This window comes from Oncorhynchus clarkii, chromosome 30 (assembly GCF_045791955.1).
Source record: "Oncorhynchus clarkii lewisi isolate Uvic-CL-2024 chromosome 30, UVic_Ocla_1.0, whole genome shotgun sequence".
Lineage (NCBI taxonomy): Eukaryota > Metazoa > Chordata > Actinopteri > Salmoniformes > Salmonidae > Oncorhynchus > Oncorhynchus clarkii.
Genome location: NC_092176.1, coordinates 13,008,171 through 13,026,921, shown reverse-complemented (window position 1 = coordinate 13,026,921; position 18,751 = coordinate 13,008,171). Strand labels below are relative to the sequence as shown.

General features: G+C 41.8%; 2 protein-coding genes across 2 annotated transcripts; both read left to right on the top strand.

Moving 5' to 3' along the window:
• The first annotated feature begins 42 nt into the window (after positions 1-42).
• LOC139389863 (serine/threonine-protein phosphatase PP1-gamma catalytic subunit A-like) lies at positions 43-9,977 on the top strand. Its single transcript, XM_071136855.1, has 7 exons — positions 43-738; positions 4,681-4,812; positions 4,920-5,150; positions 5,305-5,409; positions 5,815-6,038; positions 8,726-8,860; positions 9,364-9,977. Exons 1-7 carry the CDS (start codon positions 684-686, stop codon positions 9,451-9,453), a joined length of 972 nt encoding a protein of 323 aa, XP_070992956.1. The 5' UTR covers positions 43-683; the 3' UTR covers positions 9,454-9,977.
• A 558-nt stretch (positions 9,978-10,535) lies between these two features.
• LOC139389864 (protein phosphatase targeting COQ7 a) lies at positions 10,536-18,739 on the top strand. Its single transcript, XM_071136856.1, has 6 exons — positions 10,536-11,130; positions 12,860-13,039; positions 13,939-14,137; positions 16,541-16,664; positions 16,799-16,928; positions 17,223-18,739. The coding sequence occupies exons 1-6, from the start codon at positions 10,929-10,931 to the stop codon at positions 17,279-17,281; spliced, it is 894 nt and encodes a 297-aa protein (XP_070992957.1). The 5' UTR covers positions 10,536-10,928; the 3' UTR covers positions 17,282-18,739.
• Positions 18,740-18,751: the final 12 nt, after the last annotated feature.

Here is an 18,751-nt window from a genome sequence, read left to right as displayed (position 1 = left end):
ATGTGTGAACCGCCAATACAAATGTAAAAGAGAAGTAGAATCAGAGGAATTGATGTGTTTCGGTAAAATTAGATTTTTTTATAGCAATGGTTGTCAACTGTACTGCAGGGATGTCGCAGAAAATGTAGGTTGTGGTGGCAGTTTCAGAGAGGTATTTGGGTGTAGGAGACTTGACGTCAGAAGAGTTACAGGGTGTCCCGTTCTTTCAGGCTGTTGGCCTGAGGTAGGACTATATATATTCACATGGTGGGTTTTTAGTTAGTGTACGGTTAGATGGTAGGGTATTTATTATTATTTTAAACAAAGTACATTGGAGTCATACTCCAGTCTAGTAGGTGGCGGTAATGCAACATTTATTGGATACCAATCGCCATTAAACCTCAGAAGAAAAAGAAGAATCAGAGGGCATTGCTAACGGCTAACGTGGATTTTGTCCCGATATACGGCTAATATTAGGCGTTGTTTTTGGAAATTTGTTTAAAACAAAGATGTTGAAGTAGGTGGTAAGGTATAATATAACGTGGTAAGATAACCAGTAACAGGGTATAATTTCTACACGTTTCTGTTTTTGGAACCAGTAATTTCGCGAAGCGAATTAATCGTAGCTAACGTTACTTAGCTAGTAACCAGCACTAGATTTTGCACTTTGCACCGCTCACTCAGGCCTTGTTTTCTGCGTCGCCATGGCCGATGTTGATAAACTCAATATAGACAGTATCATCCAGCGTCTTTTAGAAGGTAAGGAGTCTACACCAATGTAACGTTATTGCTGCAGTAATATTATCTGTTCACTTTGTTAGAGAGATGACTGTAGGCTAGTTTTAGCTAGATAACGTCGTTAGCTGTTGATGTCGCATGTAGACTGTATATTTTAGCTAACGTTAGTTACTAGTTAACGTTAGTGCATGATGTTGTTGCCATAGTAGTTAGCTCATTTTAACGTCAAACTAGTTAACCAGCTGGCCGTCTAAACTCAACGATTTACGATGGAGTTGATCGGCGACTAGTATGGGCTGACGAGTTCCGATGTCAAATAAAATTACGTATTTATTTTTACTATACCGAGGCAGCCGATAGTGGGCGCTAGATCTGCACTATTGTTTTGATGTGCTCAGCCGGTAATGCACTCGTGTCCCCCCCAGACCATCTCGTACAAAAGCATTCTCCATTCAGGCTGCAAAGTCAAAGGCATACATACATACGTTTTATTAAGACTGTACACATTTGTCCAGTTTATTTTCCGACGCGCAGCAATTTAAAGCTAGTTAAGGAATGAAATGTGCTTTTGTACGAGCCGGTCCACGGGGGACATAAGTGTATTAATTACCGACTGGGCAGGCACATCAATTATTTTTTGATTGCGCAGATCTAGCCCCCAATATCGGCTGCCTAGTCTACAAAAACGACGGATTTCAGCACCCAAATAGCCCGCATTTACACAGGACAATGTCCATCGTAAATCGTTTAGTCAGTGGCATAGTGGTGCCTGGAGAAGTGGGTATACTCAAATTTTGCCAAAAATGTCCCAAATGACTCGCCCAGTGAAGGAAAGGTGTGGAGAAATTCGGACAGTGAACACTACCTACAGTTGAAGTCGGAAGTTTACATACACCTTAACCAAATACATTTAAACTCAGTTTCACAATTCCTGACATTTGATCCAAAAAAACATGTTCTGTCTTAGGTCAGTTAGAATCACCACTATTTTAAGAATGTGAAATGTCAGAATAATAGTAGAGAGAATGATTTATTTCAGCTTTTCTTTCTTTCATCACATTCCCAGTGGGTCAGAAGTTTACATACACTCAATTAGTATTTGGTAGCATTGCCTTTAAATTGTTTAACTTGGGTCAAACGCTTCGGGTAGCCTTCCACAAGCTTCCCACAATAAGTTAGGTGAATTTTGTCCCGTTCCTCCTAACAGAGCTGGTGTAACTGAGTCAGGTTTGTAGGCCTCCTTGCTCTCACACACTTTTTCAGTTCTGCCTACAAGTTTTCTATGGGATTGAGGTCAAGGCTTTGTGATGGCCACTCATTACCTTGACTTTGTTGTCCTTAAGCCATTTTGCCACAACTTTGGGTCATTGTCCATTTGGAAGACCTATTTGCGACCAAGCTTTAACTTTCTGACTGATGTCTTGAGATGTTGCTTCAATATAGCCACATCATTTTCCGTCCTCATGATGCCATCTATTTTGGGTTGTGCACCAGTCTCTCCTGCAGCAAAGCACCCCTACAACATGATGCTGTCACCCCTGTGCTTCATGGTTGGGATGGAGTTCTTCAGCTTGCAAGCCTCTGCCGTTTTCCTCCAAACATAACGATGGTCATTGCCAAACAGTTCTATTTTTGTTTCATCAGGTTTTGGAGCAGTGGCGGCTTCCTTGCTGAGCGGACTTTCAGGTTATGTCGATATAGGACTCGTTTTACTGTGGATATAGATACTCTTTTACCCGTTTCCTCCAGCATCTTCACAAGGTCCTTTGCTGTTGTTCTGGGATTGATTAGCACTTTTCGCACCAAAGTATGTTCATCTCTAGGAGACAGAACGCGTCTCCTTCCTGAGTGGTATGGCCATGGTGTTTGTACAGATGAACGTGGTACCTTCAGGCATTTGGAAATTGCTCCCAAGGATGAACCAGACTTGTGGAGGTCTACAATGTTTTTTCTGAGGTGTTGGCTCATTTCTTTTGATTTTCCCATGATGTCAAGCAAAGAAGCACCGAGTTTGAAGGTAGGACTTGAAATACATCCACAGGTACACCTCCAATTGACTGAAATGATGTCAATTAGCCTATCAGAAGCTTCTATAGCCATGACATCATTTTCTGGAATTTTCCAAGCTGTTTAAGGCACAGTCTACTTGGTGTATGTAAACTTCTGAACCACTGGAATTGTTATACAGTGAGTTATAAGTTAAATAATCTGTTTGTAAACAATTGTTGGAAAAATGACTTGTGTCATGCACAAAGTAGATGTCATAACCAACTATAGTTTGTTAACAAGAAATGTGTGGAGTGGTTGAAAAACGAGTTTTAATGACTCCAACCTAAATGTAGGTAAACCTCCGACTTCAACTGTACATGACCTAAAATTAGTCAGACCAACCCAAGCTGTACTGTGCAAGTATGCTAATAGTAGGCCAACTGTTGAAATGAATACATTTGTCTGTCACTTTTTTAATAGAAAAACAACAAAATTGGATTTAAGTCAACAACAATGCTTAAACCACATCAGGAGATTACTTTTGAGGTCTGGGAAACATCTAAAATTGCTCTTTAATTCAACTGTGCAGGCATCTAGCACTGTTTGGTACGCAGTGTTTGCAAAACAAATGGCCACTGGATAGATGCAAATAATCATGATATAATTCTGCCAGATAGGCATAGGCTCAATTATGGCTAGTTTACATTTAATTGAGAAGGGAAAGCATCCCTATATTTTTCCTGTTCCTTAATTGATTGAAACCTGGCCATTTGACTTAATTTTATGAGGCATGCCTTGCTTCAAATTAGCCTATAGCCAAAGTCCTACCAATAGAAATGTGGAGGCAATTATTTTATAAAGACTTCCTCATGTGTGCTCTTCTGTTCTATTGTTTTACAAATTAACTTCATTTCATTGTCTAGCAGCCGAAGGCATTATCGTAGTCATATTAGCAACACATGATAGATAGATGCTTCTTTAGAGATCCCCTCTTTCAAAATCTCTCCCTGAAACTGCTCGCATTTTACAATGTTTTGGAACATGTACGCATAGGCCTACCTTTGTGCACATTGCTGCGATTTAATGTGAGAAATAAAAGTTTCTCTCCCGAGTGGCGCTGTGGTCTGAGGCACTGCATCGCAGTGTTGAGGCATCACTACAGCCTGGGGTTCGATCCAGCTGTGAACGGGAGCCCCATAGGGCAGAACACAATTGGCCCAGCGCCATCCAGGTTAAGGAAGGGTTTGGCCGGGCGGCTTTCCTTGGCTCATCGTTCTCTAGCGACACCTTGACTGTGTGCCTGCAAGCTGACTTCGGTCGTCAGTCGAACTGTGTTTCCCTGACACATTGTTGCGGCTGGCTTCCAGGTTAAGTAAGCAGTGTGTTAAGAAGCGGCTTGGCGGGTCATGTGTCAGAGGACGCATGTTTCGACCTTCGCCTTTCGTAACTACCAATTTGATAAATTGGGGAGAAAATGTAAATGAATAAATAGAACGATGATAGTTTATCAACATTTTAAGCTAAACATTCTGATCTGTTCAGCACCCTTATTAATTGATACAGCGTATACCTCCACTACACTGATACGCATCGTGGGGATTAAGAAGTGAGTATACTCAATGCCCACAATAAAAGTGGGTGTAAGGTCTGTACCTGCATATACCCTCCACTACACCACTGAGTCGGCTAGTTAACCAGCTAAACTAATTAGTTTGTCCCGGTCGTCACATTTCAAAATGTTCAGTCAAATTAGCTAGTTACCTAACGTTACTTTAGCTACATGGTTCATAGCACTGTCCCAGCTATCTGCCCAGTCAGGGAAAGATGAAGTCAATAACATTAGTAATCTGATATGATTGTCATCACTCACTCCCATATCCAGAAGACATTAACAAGATATGGTGGCAATAAGCATGACGGCAAACTAGGTAGATATATTTGCTTGTAGATTAATCTGAATTTAATTTTTTATAGTCAGAGGAGCAAAACCTGGTAAGAATGTGCAGCTGCAGGAGAATGAGATCCGAGGATTGTGCCTCAAGTCCAGGGAGATCTTTCTCAGCCAACCTATCCTTCTGGAGCTTGAAGCCCCCCTCAAAGTCTGTGGTGAGTAACCATCGCTATTTCGTGAAAATAACTGTTAAACGGTGTCTTCTATCCCTTTAGACCCAATGAGGGCTGTGTGTACTATAGCTACATCTTGTTTTCTGCAGGTGACATCCATGGGCAATATTACGACTTATTGAGGCTGTTTGAGTATGGGGGCTTCCCTCCTGAGAGCAACTACCTATTTCTGGGAGACTATGTGGACAGAGGGAAGCAGTCTCTGGAGACCATCTGTCTGCTTCTGGCCTACAAAATCAAATACCCGGAGAACTTCTTCCTGCTGAGGGGAAACCATGAGTGCGCCTCCATCAACAGAATATATGGATTCTATGATGAGTGTGAGTGATGTGTGGGGATGTTGTAATAATTATAGTCCTGCACTCTGACAAAGTACGGCATTTGTATCTACATAGATAGCATTTTGTTATAAATTCCTGTCATATGCATTGCCTAGCTTATGATCATCCTAACGTGCTATTATTATTATTCTAGGTAAAAGAAGGTACAACATCAAGCTCTGGAAAACATTTACAGATTGTTTTAACTGCCTCCCTATCGCTGCCATTGTTGATGAGAAGATCTTCTGTTGCCATGGAGGTATGTTGCTTTTTAGTTGTCCTAAAAAAAATAAGAATTAAGTGCACCTACCGCCAACAGCTAAACAATAAATTGGAGTACAAGGCTTTATTGTTGGCTTTTCTACAGAAATGCTTCTACATCTTGCTTTGCTTGCTGTTTGGGGTTTTAGGCTGGGTATCTGTACAGCACTTTGTCGGCTGATGTAAAAAGGGCTTTATAATAAATTTGATTGATTTGGTGATTGTCTAGGAATTCCTTGACTGTTGGTGACCACTGCTCTAAGACATTGCTATGATATTGAGGAATGTTATTTGCTTTTATTCCAATTGTTCTTCCTGTCCTTGACATTTTTACACAAGTTCTGATTGGAATTGACCTCATTCCGGTTGTTCATCTGTATTAATCTTCTTCTGTGTCTCTCAGGGTTGTCACCCGACCTCCAGTCCATGGAGCAGATCCGGCGTGTCATGCGGCCCACCGACGTCCCTGACCAGGGCCTCCTGTGTGACCTGCTCTGGTCTGATCCAGACAAGGATGTCCTTGGCTGGGGAGAGAACGACAGGGGCGTCTCATTCACCTTTGGATCAGAAGTGGTGGCAAAGTTCCTGCACAAACATGACTTGGATCTGATCTGTCGCGCCCATCAGGTATGTTGTCTACAAACCGGTAACTGCAAAAATAAATAAAACGGCAACATGAAGTGTCTTAATTGGGCGTTGGGCCACCACGAGCCACAACAGCTTCAATACACCGTGGCATAGATTCTGTGACTCTCTATTGGAGGGATGCGACACCATTCTTCCACAAGAAATTCCATAATTTGGTGTTTTGTGGATGGTGGTGGAAAGCGCTGTCTCAGGCACCACTCCAGAATGTTCAATTGGTTGAGATCTGGTGGCTGAGACCGTCATGGCATATGGTTTTCATGCTCATCAAACCATTCAGTGACCACTTGTACCCTGTGGATGGAGGCATTGTCATCCTATGGGGGCGTAGCCAAAATAATGGCCTGCCCAGCATTTCTATACATGACCCTAAGCAGGATGGGATGTTTATTGCTTAAAGACATGCTCCGTAACTTTGGCGACTAGTAGGTATTTTTTAAGCTTTGTGCTGATGTGTCAGTGTGCAGTTTATAATCAATGAGCAGAATTACTGTTTTACCTCAATTAGCCACGATATCCCTATTTTGAAAGCAACTCTTTACTGGACACTGCAGTGCTATTTGCCCTACATTTTCCCCCTCGTGGGCCAGCCAAGTAGCAATTCGAGTTCCAGACAATAAGCTTCAGCCCCTCGCCATTTGAGTGACAGCTGGCAAGATGCACAAACTGCAGGCCGAGAGAGAAGTGATGTGGTGCACATAATCTGCACATATGTGACGTAGTTCGCAATTTTCAGGGACCACTTTTGGTACGTGAGCACTACTTTCAGAACTACTGGCTAAAAAGTATACAAAAGTACCGGAGAATCTCTAACTCAGGAACCATACCTGCTTTAAATATACTTTGTATCCTTCATTTACTCAAGTGTTAATATTATTTTGGAAGTAAACCTGTAAATTCAGTCGTGTTCCGATCAGTGCTGATTAGGGCTGTCTCCGACGAAAACATTTCTTAAAAATCTGACCAATCAATTGGTCTAAATTTTTAAATGGATTTTTCCATATAGACACCCCCTATGTTTTAATCAAATCAACTATATGTAGGCTACTGAGCTTATCTGATTTAAACACTGATTTAAAAATTAAGACAAATAACTAAAGAGGGAGCCAGAGATTAATATAGCCTAACCAGAAGAAAACACAACCTGTTCCTGACCCGCTGCTGCTGTCCTTCGCAGATTCTGCCCTTATGCTTCTGAAGTTGTCGGTAATAGTCAACACCTCCTTTTCCATTTGGAGTGCCAAGTTATCGTACCAATTCTACTGATCTGCGTGCGTGCCAGTTATGATTTTTATATGCACATTTTTGTGGAACAGTTTCATTTAATTTATAATAGTCTTCATATCTCAAAATCAATGTCATGTGGTTAATCAAAATTCTATCTAAATGAAAATGATACAAATCTAAAAGTAACTTATATTGCCAATATGTAAAAATAGCCTACATAAAGCCCACAAATAGAATAATTGCAGCTCGCAGGTAAAAAATATTTGGATAAAAATGAATATTCTATAAATCACATTGGCTAAGCATAGCGTATTAACTTGGTCCAGCCTAAGCTCATGCTAGCAAATTTGCAACATTGTATAAAATATTCTGGGCCCTCAGTTTCCCGAGCCAGTGAGCTCCTGACAGAAACATAGTTGTAGGCCATTTTCGCAAGGGATAAGAAGTAATCAGATAGGCCTGTTTTATGACGTTTCCACCGGATCAGGGCATGACATTTTTCCCCACCCCTTTCATGGTTATCGAAAGGGAGAGAGCTGGAATGTTTTTCCCAGGAACTATTGTCATTCTCAATGGATGTAACAACATACTTTTTTACTTGCTGTTTGAGGCAAAGAAAACATTACTTTGAGAAGCTCCACAGTGATGCTGAGTTAAGACAATCAGAAATGGTATCAGATCCCCAAATGGTCTACATTTGCGCGCAGGCCATGTAGCCTAGGCCTACTTCTATGCGTAATTAGGTCCTTACTCAAGATTGACAGGAGCACTCCAAACAAAACACACAGAATAAATTGACAACTCGTAAATGGAATAAAATAAACCAAAACGTGTTTCTCACAAGCGTAGCCTAGGTTGTGCGCTCTGCAAACAACGTGTCCACTCCGACAATGAGAACGGTAAGACTGTAATAATAATATATTGAATGCATTTAACAGAAATTACCTTAGGCAAACATTTTTTATTTATTTTTTATTTGACCTTTATTTAACTAGGCAAGTCTGTTAAGAATAAATTCTTACTTTCAATGACAGCCTAGGAACAGTGAGTTAACTACCTTGTTCAGGGGCAGAATGGCAGATTTTTACCTTGTCAGCTCTGGGATCCGATCTTGCAACCTTTCGGTTACTAGTCCTCTAACCACTAGGCTACCTGCCACCCCTTGTGGATTAGAACAGTAAATGTACTACTGGTGTGCCATCCCCGCGGCCTCAAATGGATTAGTCCACTCAAACAGGCCTGAATCAGACTGGTGTCCTGTGTGCCATAAAAACGATATTTATTTGCCACTGCTCGACTAAAAAAAATCTTGGTCGACCAACAGCATATTGACCAAACAATCGACCAGTCGACTCAATGGGGTCAGCCCTAGTACTGATAGTCTGGTGTGGAATTAGTTTTTGTTTCAACCAAACTGTAATCAATGCTCTCTTTTCCGGTAGGTTGTTGAGGACGGCTATGAGTTCTTTGCAAAGCGACAGCTTGTGACTTTATTCTCAGCACCCAACTACTGCGGGGAGTTTGACAATGCTGGTGCCATGATGAGTGTGGATGAGACTCTCATGTGCTCGTTTCAGGTGAGGGATATTTCAATCATGAATGTGCTCCATCTTATCACAGGCATGTAAATGTCTCAGTGATTGTATTACTACTGTAGTGTATGTATGTATGTTAAAGGGAAATTTCAAAATGTTTCCTCTTCATATTCATCTCCGGCACCACCTCAACATCGACATGTGAAAATGGCACATTTCTATGTTTTGTAGTAAAAGATAAAGGAAGATGTTTCCAGTGACGACATCGATGTGCATCATGTGATTTTAACCAATTCTGTGTAGTCATTGCTTACTAATTGGTTGATGTCACTGGAAACATTTATCTTCCTATATTTTTTTACTACAAAACAGAAATGCACTATTTTCACATGTTGATGTTGCAGTGGTGCTGGCGATGACAAATGTAGAAATGTCCTTTTAAAGTTATGACCAGTCTTGTCATTATGTCAAACTGTACAATGTGTAGACTATTGCAGTGGGCAAAACAATCTTAATTGGATTACTTGTATTCATTCCACTTGTAGATTTTGAAGCCAGCCGAGAAGAAGAAGCCAAATGGCAGCCGTCCAGTCACACCCCCACGGAACATGGTCACCAAGCAAGGCAAGAAATAAGGTGGCATGAGCTCCCTGTTCTGCTTTCGTCTGTTGCATCTGAAGGGTTGGTTGCCCTTTGCTGCCAATACTGAAAAGATATCCACTCCAACCTGATGAAAGCGGAATGTTTTGTCCACAAGGGTAAATGGATATGTCACCATGAAAACCTCAGGGGTTTTGCACTCCATTGCAACTAGTCTTTGCCACATGACTGTTCAATCAGGAACATTGTAACAATATGGCTAATAATGCACAGAAATGCCTTGTTTGAAGCTGTGCGCAAATTTTCCAATTTCTTCATTTCATCCATTTCTGTCGTCACCTGTTTCTCACTGTCAATAATGAAATTAATGGTTCTTAAACAACTATGGAAATATTACATTTAGATGTTTATTTCGGTATAACTTGTTTTATCATAGGACATTGAATCCGCACTCTGCGCCTGCATCCTCACCATTTTTAAAGTATTGTGCTGAATTTAAATGAAGAAATAAAACATTCTTGTAATGTCTAAGTCTTTCTAATAAACTTTTAGCACATTTGAGGGGGAAATTGGCATTTCAATTGTATTTATTTGAGAATTGAGAAGCTCAACATTGATTTAATTACTCCCATATATTGTGTACTACTAGAAGTGTTGTGAAAGATATGGTAAAGTTGCATAAAGATTATATGCAGTCCAGTACTATAAAAATGATATACTATAATACACAGTCACAAATTATATTACAAAACTAGCAAACATGTTTTTTTTTCTCTATGCAAAACCCACTTGACTTTAGTGTCAAGGGCAGCATTAGAAGTACGGTATGAAAAGGTCACTGGGTCACACTCGAGGCTGTTTGCCTCCAAGTTGACATTCGCCTTTCCTGCCACAAGGGGTGGCGTAAAATCCATCAGAATCCTCGCAAGGCGTAGAAGCCATCATGTTTTTCTGCTACACATTTAAGTTTCATAAACCTGAAATGAATTATTCGAAGGGGATGCTTTTTTTCAAAAGTAAACATTTATTAAAAAACAAAAGTCATGGATGATTTTCAGGGTTAGAAGAACTGAGGAAACTCAAATTGTGTAATGAGATGTGACGTCAGCCCAGTCACAAGACCACAGAGCAGATCACTCTGGCTCGCTCCCCCAGCATGTTTCAGAAATGTGGTAGGTTGTTCTACAGGCACAATGGCTGCAACGAACTCCGAACTTCTCTGGGAATCTGGACTTGTGATATCCTTCGAATTACGGAGCAGTTGTTACTGATTTGGCAATAACTATTGTATTAAACTAAATAAAGAATAAGTATCGTCTGGGCTGTCGCATCAGCTGGCGCGCTGGTTTGTTTTGTTTCTGCGTGGCGAATGTTAACGTTAGCTAGCTAACTAAGCAGTACAGTATCAAGCTAGCGAGTCAAGATTGTGACATTGGAGCTAATATAGCTAGCTAACACCTAGGTTGTTTCTAGCTTGGTACTCAGTATAGTGGGAGCTGGTGTGTAGGTGATGTTCTCCGTACTTTCATACGGTAGACTGGTTGCCAGAGCAGTAATTGGCGGACTCTCTCAAACGGATAGCCGCGACTACAGCCTGGTAACAGCAAGCTGCGGGTTTGGGAAGGATTTTCGGAAGGGTATCTTGAAGAAAGGGATGTGCTACGGCGACGACGCTTGCTTCATTGCACGACATAAATCTGCCGATGTTTTGGGTGAGTAAACAATGCCTGGCATTGACAACTATTTTATAACGTGATGATATAACCGGCCTGGATGTTTAGCTAACTAACATGCCAGACAGTGCACCTTTGCTAGTTACAGTAGCTAGTTTGCCTTAACTACGTTTTGTAGTATCAAACAATAACAAACCAGGAACACTTAGCATGGACTGTATTTTGTTTGATCATGATGCACAATACGCTAACTAGGTTGCTATACTATTGGTTTAGTTTCAAGCCAAGAAAATACAATTACATTTGGGAAACGCTGTCCTAGAGGTCAGAGCTGCCTGTAGTAGTTTGATAATTGTAGTGATAGGGGGGCAGCCATAACCAAACGGTAACCAGTATGTACACATTAATAAATAATTAGAAAGATGAACATTGAGAACTTATTTATTTATAACTAGGCTACAACCAATCAGTCCCAGACAGACTTCATTTTTCATTCACACTTTACCCCATGTCAGAACTTATATGGTGTACCTACCTGGTCCTGGACCTCAGAAGGTCACTCACTATGTTACAAAACGTTCAGATATTAATGTAGTGTAGAACAGACATGATCCTCTGCCTTGTAAAATAAGGAACAGGCTCAACACTAAATAACAGCACATCTATCAGTAGCATTCTAGCCCAGTTCATACAAGTATGACAAACACACTTGTACCTTTGATGATCATATTGATAGACAAACCAATAGTTCTGCTGCAAATAGTCACATGTCTGTAGCCCACAGTTTAAAGGGCGTTGTACATTTTTAGTATCAGGTAAGCTAAACTGTGAATGCTGCTTTATTGGTCATGTGGCTAATTGACTAATTGCACTGTAATGCTAGAAAGTTCAATGCTTTTGCATTAAAGCTATGATTTCAGGTAACACTGGCTTTAGAGAAGAGTAGCCTTTAAGCTATCAAAACAACTTAGAAAATGTGATTCAGAAATCCAGAGGTAGCCTAACCAAAGCCAGAATATCCTCCTTCACTTGAGCCTACATGTCCTCTGTGTGGCTTGGAAGGAAGCTGTGAGGCAGGCCATGTCTGACTGTTGTCACATCAGTGAGCCAAAGGTTGGCAGGGAGAGAGTGAGACGACCCTCCTTGTATGGTCACAGCAAGAGCTGATTCTTGTGTCTGGGAAGCAGCTGGAAATAATTGCATTCCTAGGAAGAACTTGGACTGCCAGACCAACTGCTCCCATAATAGGCAGAGGTACATTTCAATAACCATAGAAACCAAATGTTTCAGGGTTTTAAGCAGTGTGATAATGTGACTGCAAGCTAGTGTATGGGCTTGTTGATAATGTAATGTGACTTGACAACTGCAGACAACATATGCTTCAGATAGCTATGAGTAAAAATGGTTTATATGTACCAGACTGGCCAAATTATCAATGGAGATTATTCCAGGAAAAAGTTTAGTGAGAAGCATGTCAAAGAAGTGCTTATTCTCTGAAGCGTCCCTTGTTTCATTCTAAGCACTGTCTTGCTCTATACACTTGGTGTTTTGTTTTAGTGAAAGTGCCTATTGTTTCTCCTGTCACAACTGCGTGAAGACGTCTAGTACTTGTTTCCGATTAATATGACCTCTTCCATTGTCGGAAAACTGTCTTCTTCTGGGAATGTCTTCGTCAGGAGTGTTAAGAATAATCAGAATACAATCTTGATTCTTTCCTATCCTGTTCTCCTCTATTGAACCAATACCTGACTGTGTGTGGTTTCATCAGGTGTGGCAGATGGAGTGGGTGGTTGGAGAGACTACGGTGTGGACCCATCACAGTTTTCAGGGACCCTTATGAAGACCTGTGAGCGGCTGGTAAAGGAGGGACGCTTTGTTCCAAGCAACCCTGTGGGCGTCCTCACAAGCAGCTACTATGAGCTCCTACAGAACAAAGTGCCTCTGCTGGGTGAGTAAAGGCAGCCCTGGAGGATCAGTGTTTTGTGAACCTGGAGGCTGGTGCAAAAGGAAATCACTAGTGTCTGCCTCATACTGACTAGAATAGGCATTTACAATAGAGAATACGGTCTTAAAGCAGTCTCAGAATGGTCTGTTTTCAGTCTGCGTGGTTAGGCTAAGTGACATGTGAGGTGCTGCTATTTAGATAGGATATTTGCGTGATGAGTCAGAGACCTGCTGCATGCCTCTATCCTGGGAAGTGTAAAGACGCGGAGAAGCCTATCCCCGCCAGAATCTCATCTTGATCCATTGCTTTGCTAGAATGGAGCATGCGGAAATGTGCAGGACAAAACAAATGGAGAGTGAGGAGTCAAGCAGTCCGTGTCGTCAGTCTGTACTTTTCCATCCCAGCTCATGTAGAAGAGAAAAACAAGTCAGTATTGTATTTTTCCAGTGCTGAGGAGTACGGTCGTGAGGCCAGCAGTAATTGTATTACTATTGAAAAAACACACAAGAAAGGGAGTGAGAGTAGGGTGAGTCAGAGAGCGTGAGGGGTTGTAGGGAGCTCCCATAGAACATTCTGGTGGTCCAGATGACTCATCAGCAGGGTGTGGCTGCACGCGGAGCCATGTTTTCGCCGGTTCGGTTAACTTTCATGTTTCCTTAAATGTTATCCTTCCCAAATGTTTCTCTTCCTGAAATGTATTGACATGCCTTCCTCTTCTAACCACAGGTTTAGCTACAGTATGATCATGATATAAAGCAACCCAACAAAATCACTACTCATAAATCATCCCAACCAATTTATAAATTGTTCAATGGCTCTATTCGACTTAATTTGTTACAAATATAATCAGGATGTAGGGCGTGCCACCCATATATTTATCATCTTGTGTTATCTCCTTCCAGGCAGCAGCACGGCCTGCATCGTGGTGCTGGACCGGCAGAGCCATCGGCTGCACACTGCTAACTTGGGAGACTCAGGCTTCCTGGTGGTGAGGGAAGGAGAAGTGGTGCACCGCTCTGACGAACAGCAGCACTACTTCAACACCCCCTTCCAGCTCTCTATCGCCCCACCCGAGGCAGAGGGGGCCGTCCTCAGTGACAGGTCAGTTTTGTGGCCCCGCCGAAGCCATACTTTCTATTGTAAAGAAGCTGTGTAGCTATGTTTTTGGTTTTGAAGCACAGAGTCTCTGCATTGGTTCTGCCCTTGTGCTGCTCTCTGGTCTGTCCAGTTCAGTGTCGATGCAGCATTAGTGAGTGTCAGTACTGCCACATGGTTGGGGCCATGTGCTGCTTTCTCTCCTTGTGTAGGCATGCCAGCAGCAGTAGTGCTGCAGACTCCAGTGGGGCCGGTGTTGGCTCCCTGCCACCGTTTTAAGCCAGGCCAAAGTCTCAACACACACACACACACACACACACACACGTGTCCTCATGGCCCTCCTCACAGCAGCCTCACTGCCCTTCTCACAGCAGCCAATCCCTGGTCTGCTTACCCACAGGCCTTCTCAACCCAGTAATCTAGAACAGGGAGATTATTTAGAGCTGCTCATGTGGGTTTCTCTAAACTGGTGTGAGGTGGAACTGAACTGTCACTGTCGTAAATGTAGCTGATACACAGCATAGTACCCGTAGAACAGGCCTATTCACAACCGTAGCCTCATCATACATACCTATTATAAAATGGCTTGGTTTTGCTCAGTGCATAGGATATCTCCATGACTTATCTCTATACAGAATAAACAGATATGGGCCCGGTTTCCAAAAAGCATCTGAAGGCTAAGTTCATCGTTAGAACCTTCGTAGGAGCATCGTTAAATCTCTGAATTGTTTCCCAAAACCATCCTTACCAAAGTTGCACTTGAAAACGCTTGTTATTTACCGACTGCCTCAGACCACTCGTGGAACAGCTAAGTGAGTCGTTAGATGCGTTTTTCCCTACCGTGTCACTTTATACACAGAAGATCTCTGCTAAACATAGAATCAAGATGTTTATCTGCCTCTGCGACTGCTGATAACTTCACAACGAAGTCGACTACAAATACAACGTTCACATTGTCTTTGCAATTATTACAAACAAGCAAAGGATAAAAAGAGAATTCAGTCATCTCTGTTTTCAATTTGAAGTAAAAGATAAATAGCCTACTTGCAGTATAGCCTATATATTTCAATGATATGGAAATACATTTCATGCTCATTCAATTGAGTTTTATTTCTCTGTTTGGCTTACTGTCAAATTTTTTCCCTCAATATATTTCATGATGTGCCAAATCTTGATTTAATGCATATTATAGGGTGAGCATTAGAATAAGCCGCCTCAATATTTGTAGCCTTAGGTGATATATCTCCTAAGAGCTGATCCGTTGTCAGTATTGTGGAATAATTCTAATGTTAAGGTCAGATTTGAATGGAGAATTCTGATCCGAGAGCAGCGTTACCTTTTGATTCTCAGTATCGTCACATGCCTCAACGACGCACTTAGTGAGCGTTCTCTCTGCGTGGTGTTTTGGGAAACTCATGTTACATCTTCAGTCATTGTCGGAAAGATGCATCGTTAATACACTCGTAAGCCTAAGTTCCATCGCTTTTGGGAAACCGGGCCCTAGTCAGTCCAAATTTCGGACCTATTTGACGTGGCCCTGTTGCATACAGGCTGGAAATTGTAGTCTTTCCATGAGCTAGAGGCGGCAGTATTTTTACCATTGATAGTATCATATTCAGGGTCATAAGCGTTGTGATTCTGTTGTAGTTGGTGGGAAGACTCTACGTTCATTTAATTTAGAGCTAAATCCGTGATTCCTTAATAGTGATTATTTTGAAACGTAGCGCTAAAGCCTCAATGTAATGTAGGACTGTAGATCGAATGGTGGCTGGGTTACAGATGGTTTCTAGAACAGCCATGAGTGTCGGGGAGTCTGGGGCAGAATGAATGTCGCCTTCCAAGAACTAAACTTGATACTGCACATGGCTCTGATCTACTGTATATGTGTGTATCAGTCGCACATCAACATTACAGCAGTTCCTTACAACTTCCCATGACGGCCAAGGTGTGCTATTCCTTAGATTATTTTCCACCATACCTGTGCAATTTGTTAGCAGCAGCATTTCACAGCTGAAAAAGTAGTCAGTTGAAATGTATAACTGCATTGCATGATTTCTATAAAAAAAAATGTACTTCATTCCAGTGTTTGACACAGTGATCTGTAGCCATGTCTAACCTGAGGTGTGTGCCTGAGTCTCATAGGCAAGACAGGAGACCGAGCAGCAGTGTCAGTGATCTAGGCTAATGAAGGGCTAGAGGCACAGATTAAACTGGGCTCAGATAGGGCAGATTTCCTTCCTGGGGGGGGGGGTATGAGAAGGGGGAGCAATTGGATAATGTTTGCAATTTGGTTAAGCACTTTAATGCTCCCTCTCTAATGGGCACTATATGATCAGGATATTTTAACTCATGTTCCACAAGACTGTTATTTCCCCGCTACGTTGTGTTAAGCTCTCTGTGCCCCCTCAGTCCCGACGCTGCAGACAGCTCCTCCTTCGATGTCGAGTTGGGGGACATCATTCTCACAGCCACAGATGGCCTCTTCGACAACATGCCCGACTACATGATCCTACAGGAGCTGAAAAAACTCAAGGTACACCCTCGCATAAACCCTTGCCGTACTCGTGTACAACAAACAGGTTTACTGTTTCATTCTGCAGAGTATTGAAGTGGAGGAACAAGACATTGAAAAAAAAACTAAGACACTCCTCCATTTTGTTTTTGCAGAACACCAACTATGAGAGTATCCAGCAGACAGCCAGGAGCATTGCAGAGCAGGCCCATGTTCTGGCATACGACCCCAACTATATGTCGCCTTTTGCCCAGTTTGCCTGTGACAATGGACTGAATGTAAGAGGTAATGATCATCACTTTTATCACTTCTTCATGCAAGTGGAAATTGGAAACAAAGCCAAGGTAGTCCTCATTTCATAGTCCATTTGCTCCATTCATACCCTGCTTCCCTTGTGAATGGTATCCAGGCTGAGAGGGCTGCTCTATAAATCAGGAAGAATGGCACCCAGTGAGGAATAAGAAGTGTTTTATTAGTGTTCCTTCCATTGCTCTCAGGCTGCTTCCTTTTGGAATGATGAAAATGAGAGATTGTTCTCACACTCATCCTTCTGACTGCATCTCTTTCTCTTCCCCACAGGAGGAAAGCCAGATGACATCACCGTGTTGCTGTCAATAGTGGCAGAGTACACAGACTAGAGACTGTATTGAGGTTAGGAGGGGAATTAGGAGAGTTTCCTCTTGCCATCTGTCTCTTGAAGATGTCAGATTGCTTTGATTCCTGCTGGTGGGGATTAGGGACTAGTGTTGGTGGCTGACTGAGCCCACCTTCGGCCCCCTGAGATAATCAGTCCTATTTCTCAGATGGAACACTGACAATACATGCAGTTCTGACATGTCTCTGGTTAGAATACCTGCTGCAAAGGATCTATCTGGGAAATGTCCCAGTTGTCATTGACATAATCCCCGTTCAGTGGGATGAAGGACATCAGCATGTTGGAGATGAGGCTCTGGCTCTCACATTATTTTTGGACTTGGAGCAAAGCTCAGGGTGGAGAGAGAGAGAGAGAAAGGTGGTCAGTATTAGCCAGTCAAAAGCGTCAGAATTGAAACTCTGTGAATCATGCCAATGAGGGTTAATCACAGGAACCGAGCTGATTCCAGACGGGAAGTAGCATCATACCATCAAGTCGAAACGATAGGGCCATGAAAACGCCACTTTTACAGTGACTCACATTACACACAAAAACAAATCATTAAAAGACGTTGAAGGGCAAAACAAATATGCGGGTATAAGGGCATGCATCATTGTGATATTAAAGCATGTTAGAATGTTTTGTTAGATCTGTGGGAAAGGGACTACGTGGTATTTTAAGTTGTTTGACTGATCTAAGGGGTTGTTTGAAGTCTAGGTGCAGTTGCCACATACTTTGCCATGTCAGTACAATTTGGGTCAAACACAGACCAAGTGAATCATTTCTAAGGATGTGAAATGTTAAAATAACTATTTTTTTTAAATGGCTTGATGTTTCTGTCAAACCTGTTCTCTGACCCCTGCTGCGATGCAAAGAGTGAGTGACTGCAAGTGATGTTGAAGGTTGTTATGTGTGATAGAGTATATTGTATACATACGGAATGGATGGGTTTTGTGTAGACCACACCGCTTTTTTTATATCCACTGGGATGCAATGGTAACAACCATTTACGCACAAGGTTAAAGAAAGCATATCTAAAAGTTCACAGTGGACGTTGGTCAAGTGACCAAGCAGATATCATTTTATTTCTGCTTTGGTTTGATGGGGTGGGAATCTGGACTGTTTCAGTTTAGCTTCAGGGAAAATTGTTCACAATCAGAATTTCTCAGTTGTCCTCGCTGTAAAGCTCCAATGGCACATTTGATGAAGTCTTATGAATCAGGTCACAAGTGTTTTTATTTAATTTAACCGATTTTCATTTTCTTTTTTGTTGCAGTCAAAAATGTGCACTTTGCATTTACACCATAACTCATGTGCAGAAACATTTTAAGAGTGACATTTCCTTTGTAAAGGAAAATTCCACCACAAAACTATCTTTTGGTTATTTGTTTCAATAGTCCCGAAATGTATTGCTTGTCAGCAATCAAGTTTTAAGATAATTAACATTAAAAAAAATAAAAAACATCACCACTTG

Bases quoted from the DNA above. Each gene is read 5' to 3' on its own strand.
- LOC139389863 (XM_071136855.1), top strand. From the start codon at position 684: ATGGCCGATGTTGATAAACTCAATATAGACAGTATCATCCAGCGTCTT. The intron at 739-4,680 runs GTAAGGAGTCTA...AATTTTTTATAG, and splicing joins CATCCAGCGTCTTTTAGAAG to TCAGAGGAGCAAAACCTGGT. The intron at 5,151-5,304 runs GTGAGTGATGTG...TTATTATTCTAG, and splicing joins ATATGGATTCTATGATGAGT to GTAAAAGAAGGTACAACATC.
- LOC139389864 (XM_071136856.1), top strand. From the start codon at position 10,929: ATGTTCTCCGTACTTTCATACGGTAGACTGGTTGCCAGAGCAGTAATT. The intron at 14,138-16,540 runs GTCAGTTTTGTG...GTGCCCCCTCAG, and splicing joins GGGGCCGTCCTCAGTGACAG to TCCCGACGCTGCAGACAGCT. The intron at 16,929-17,222 runs GTAATGATCATC...TCTTCCCCACAG, and splicing joins CAATGGACTGAATGTAAGAG to GAGGAAAGCCAGATGACATC.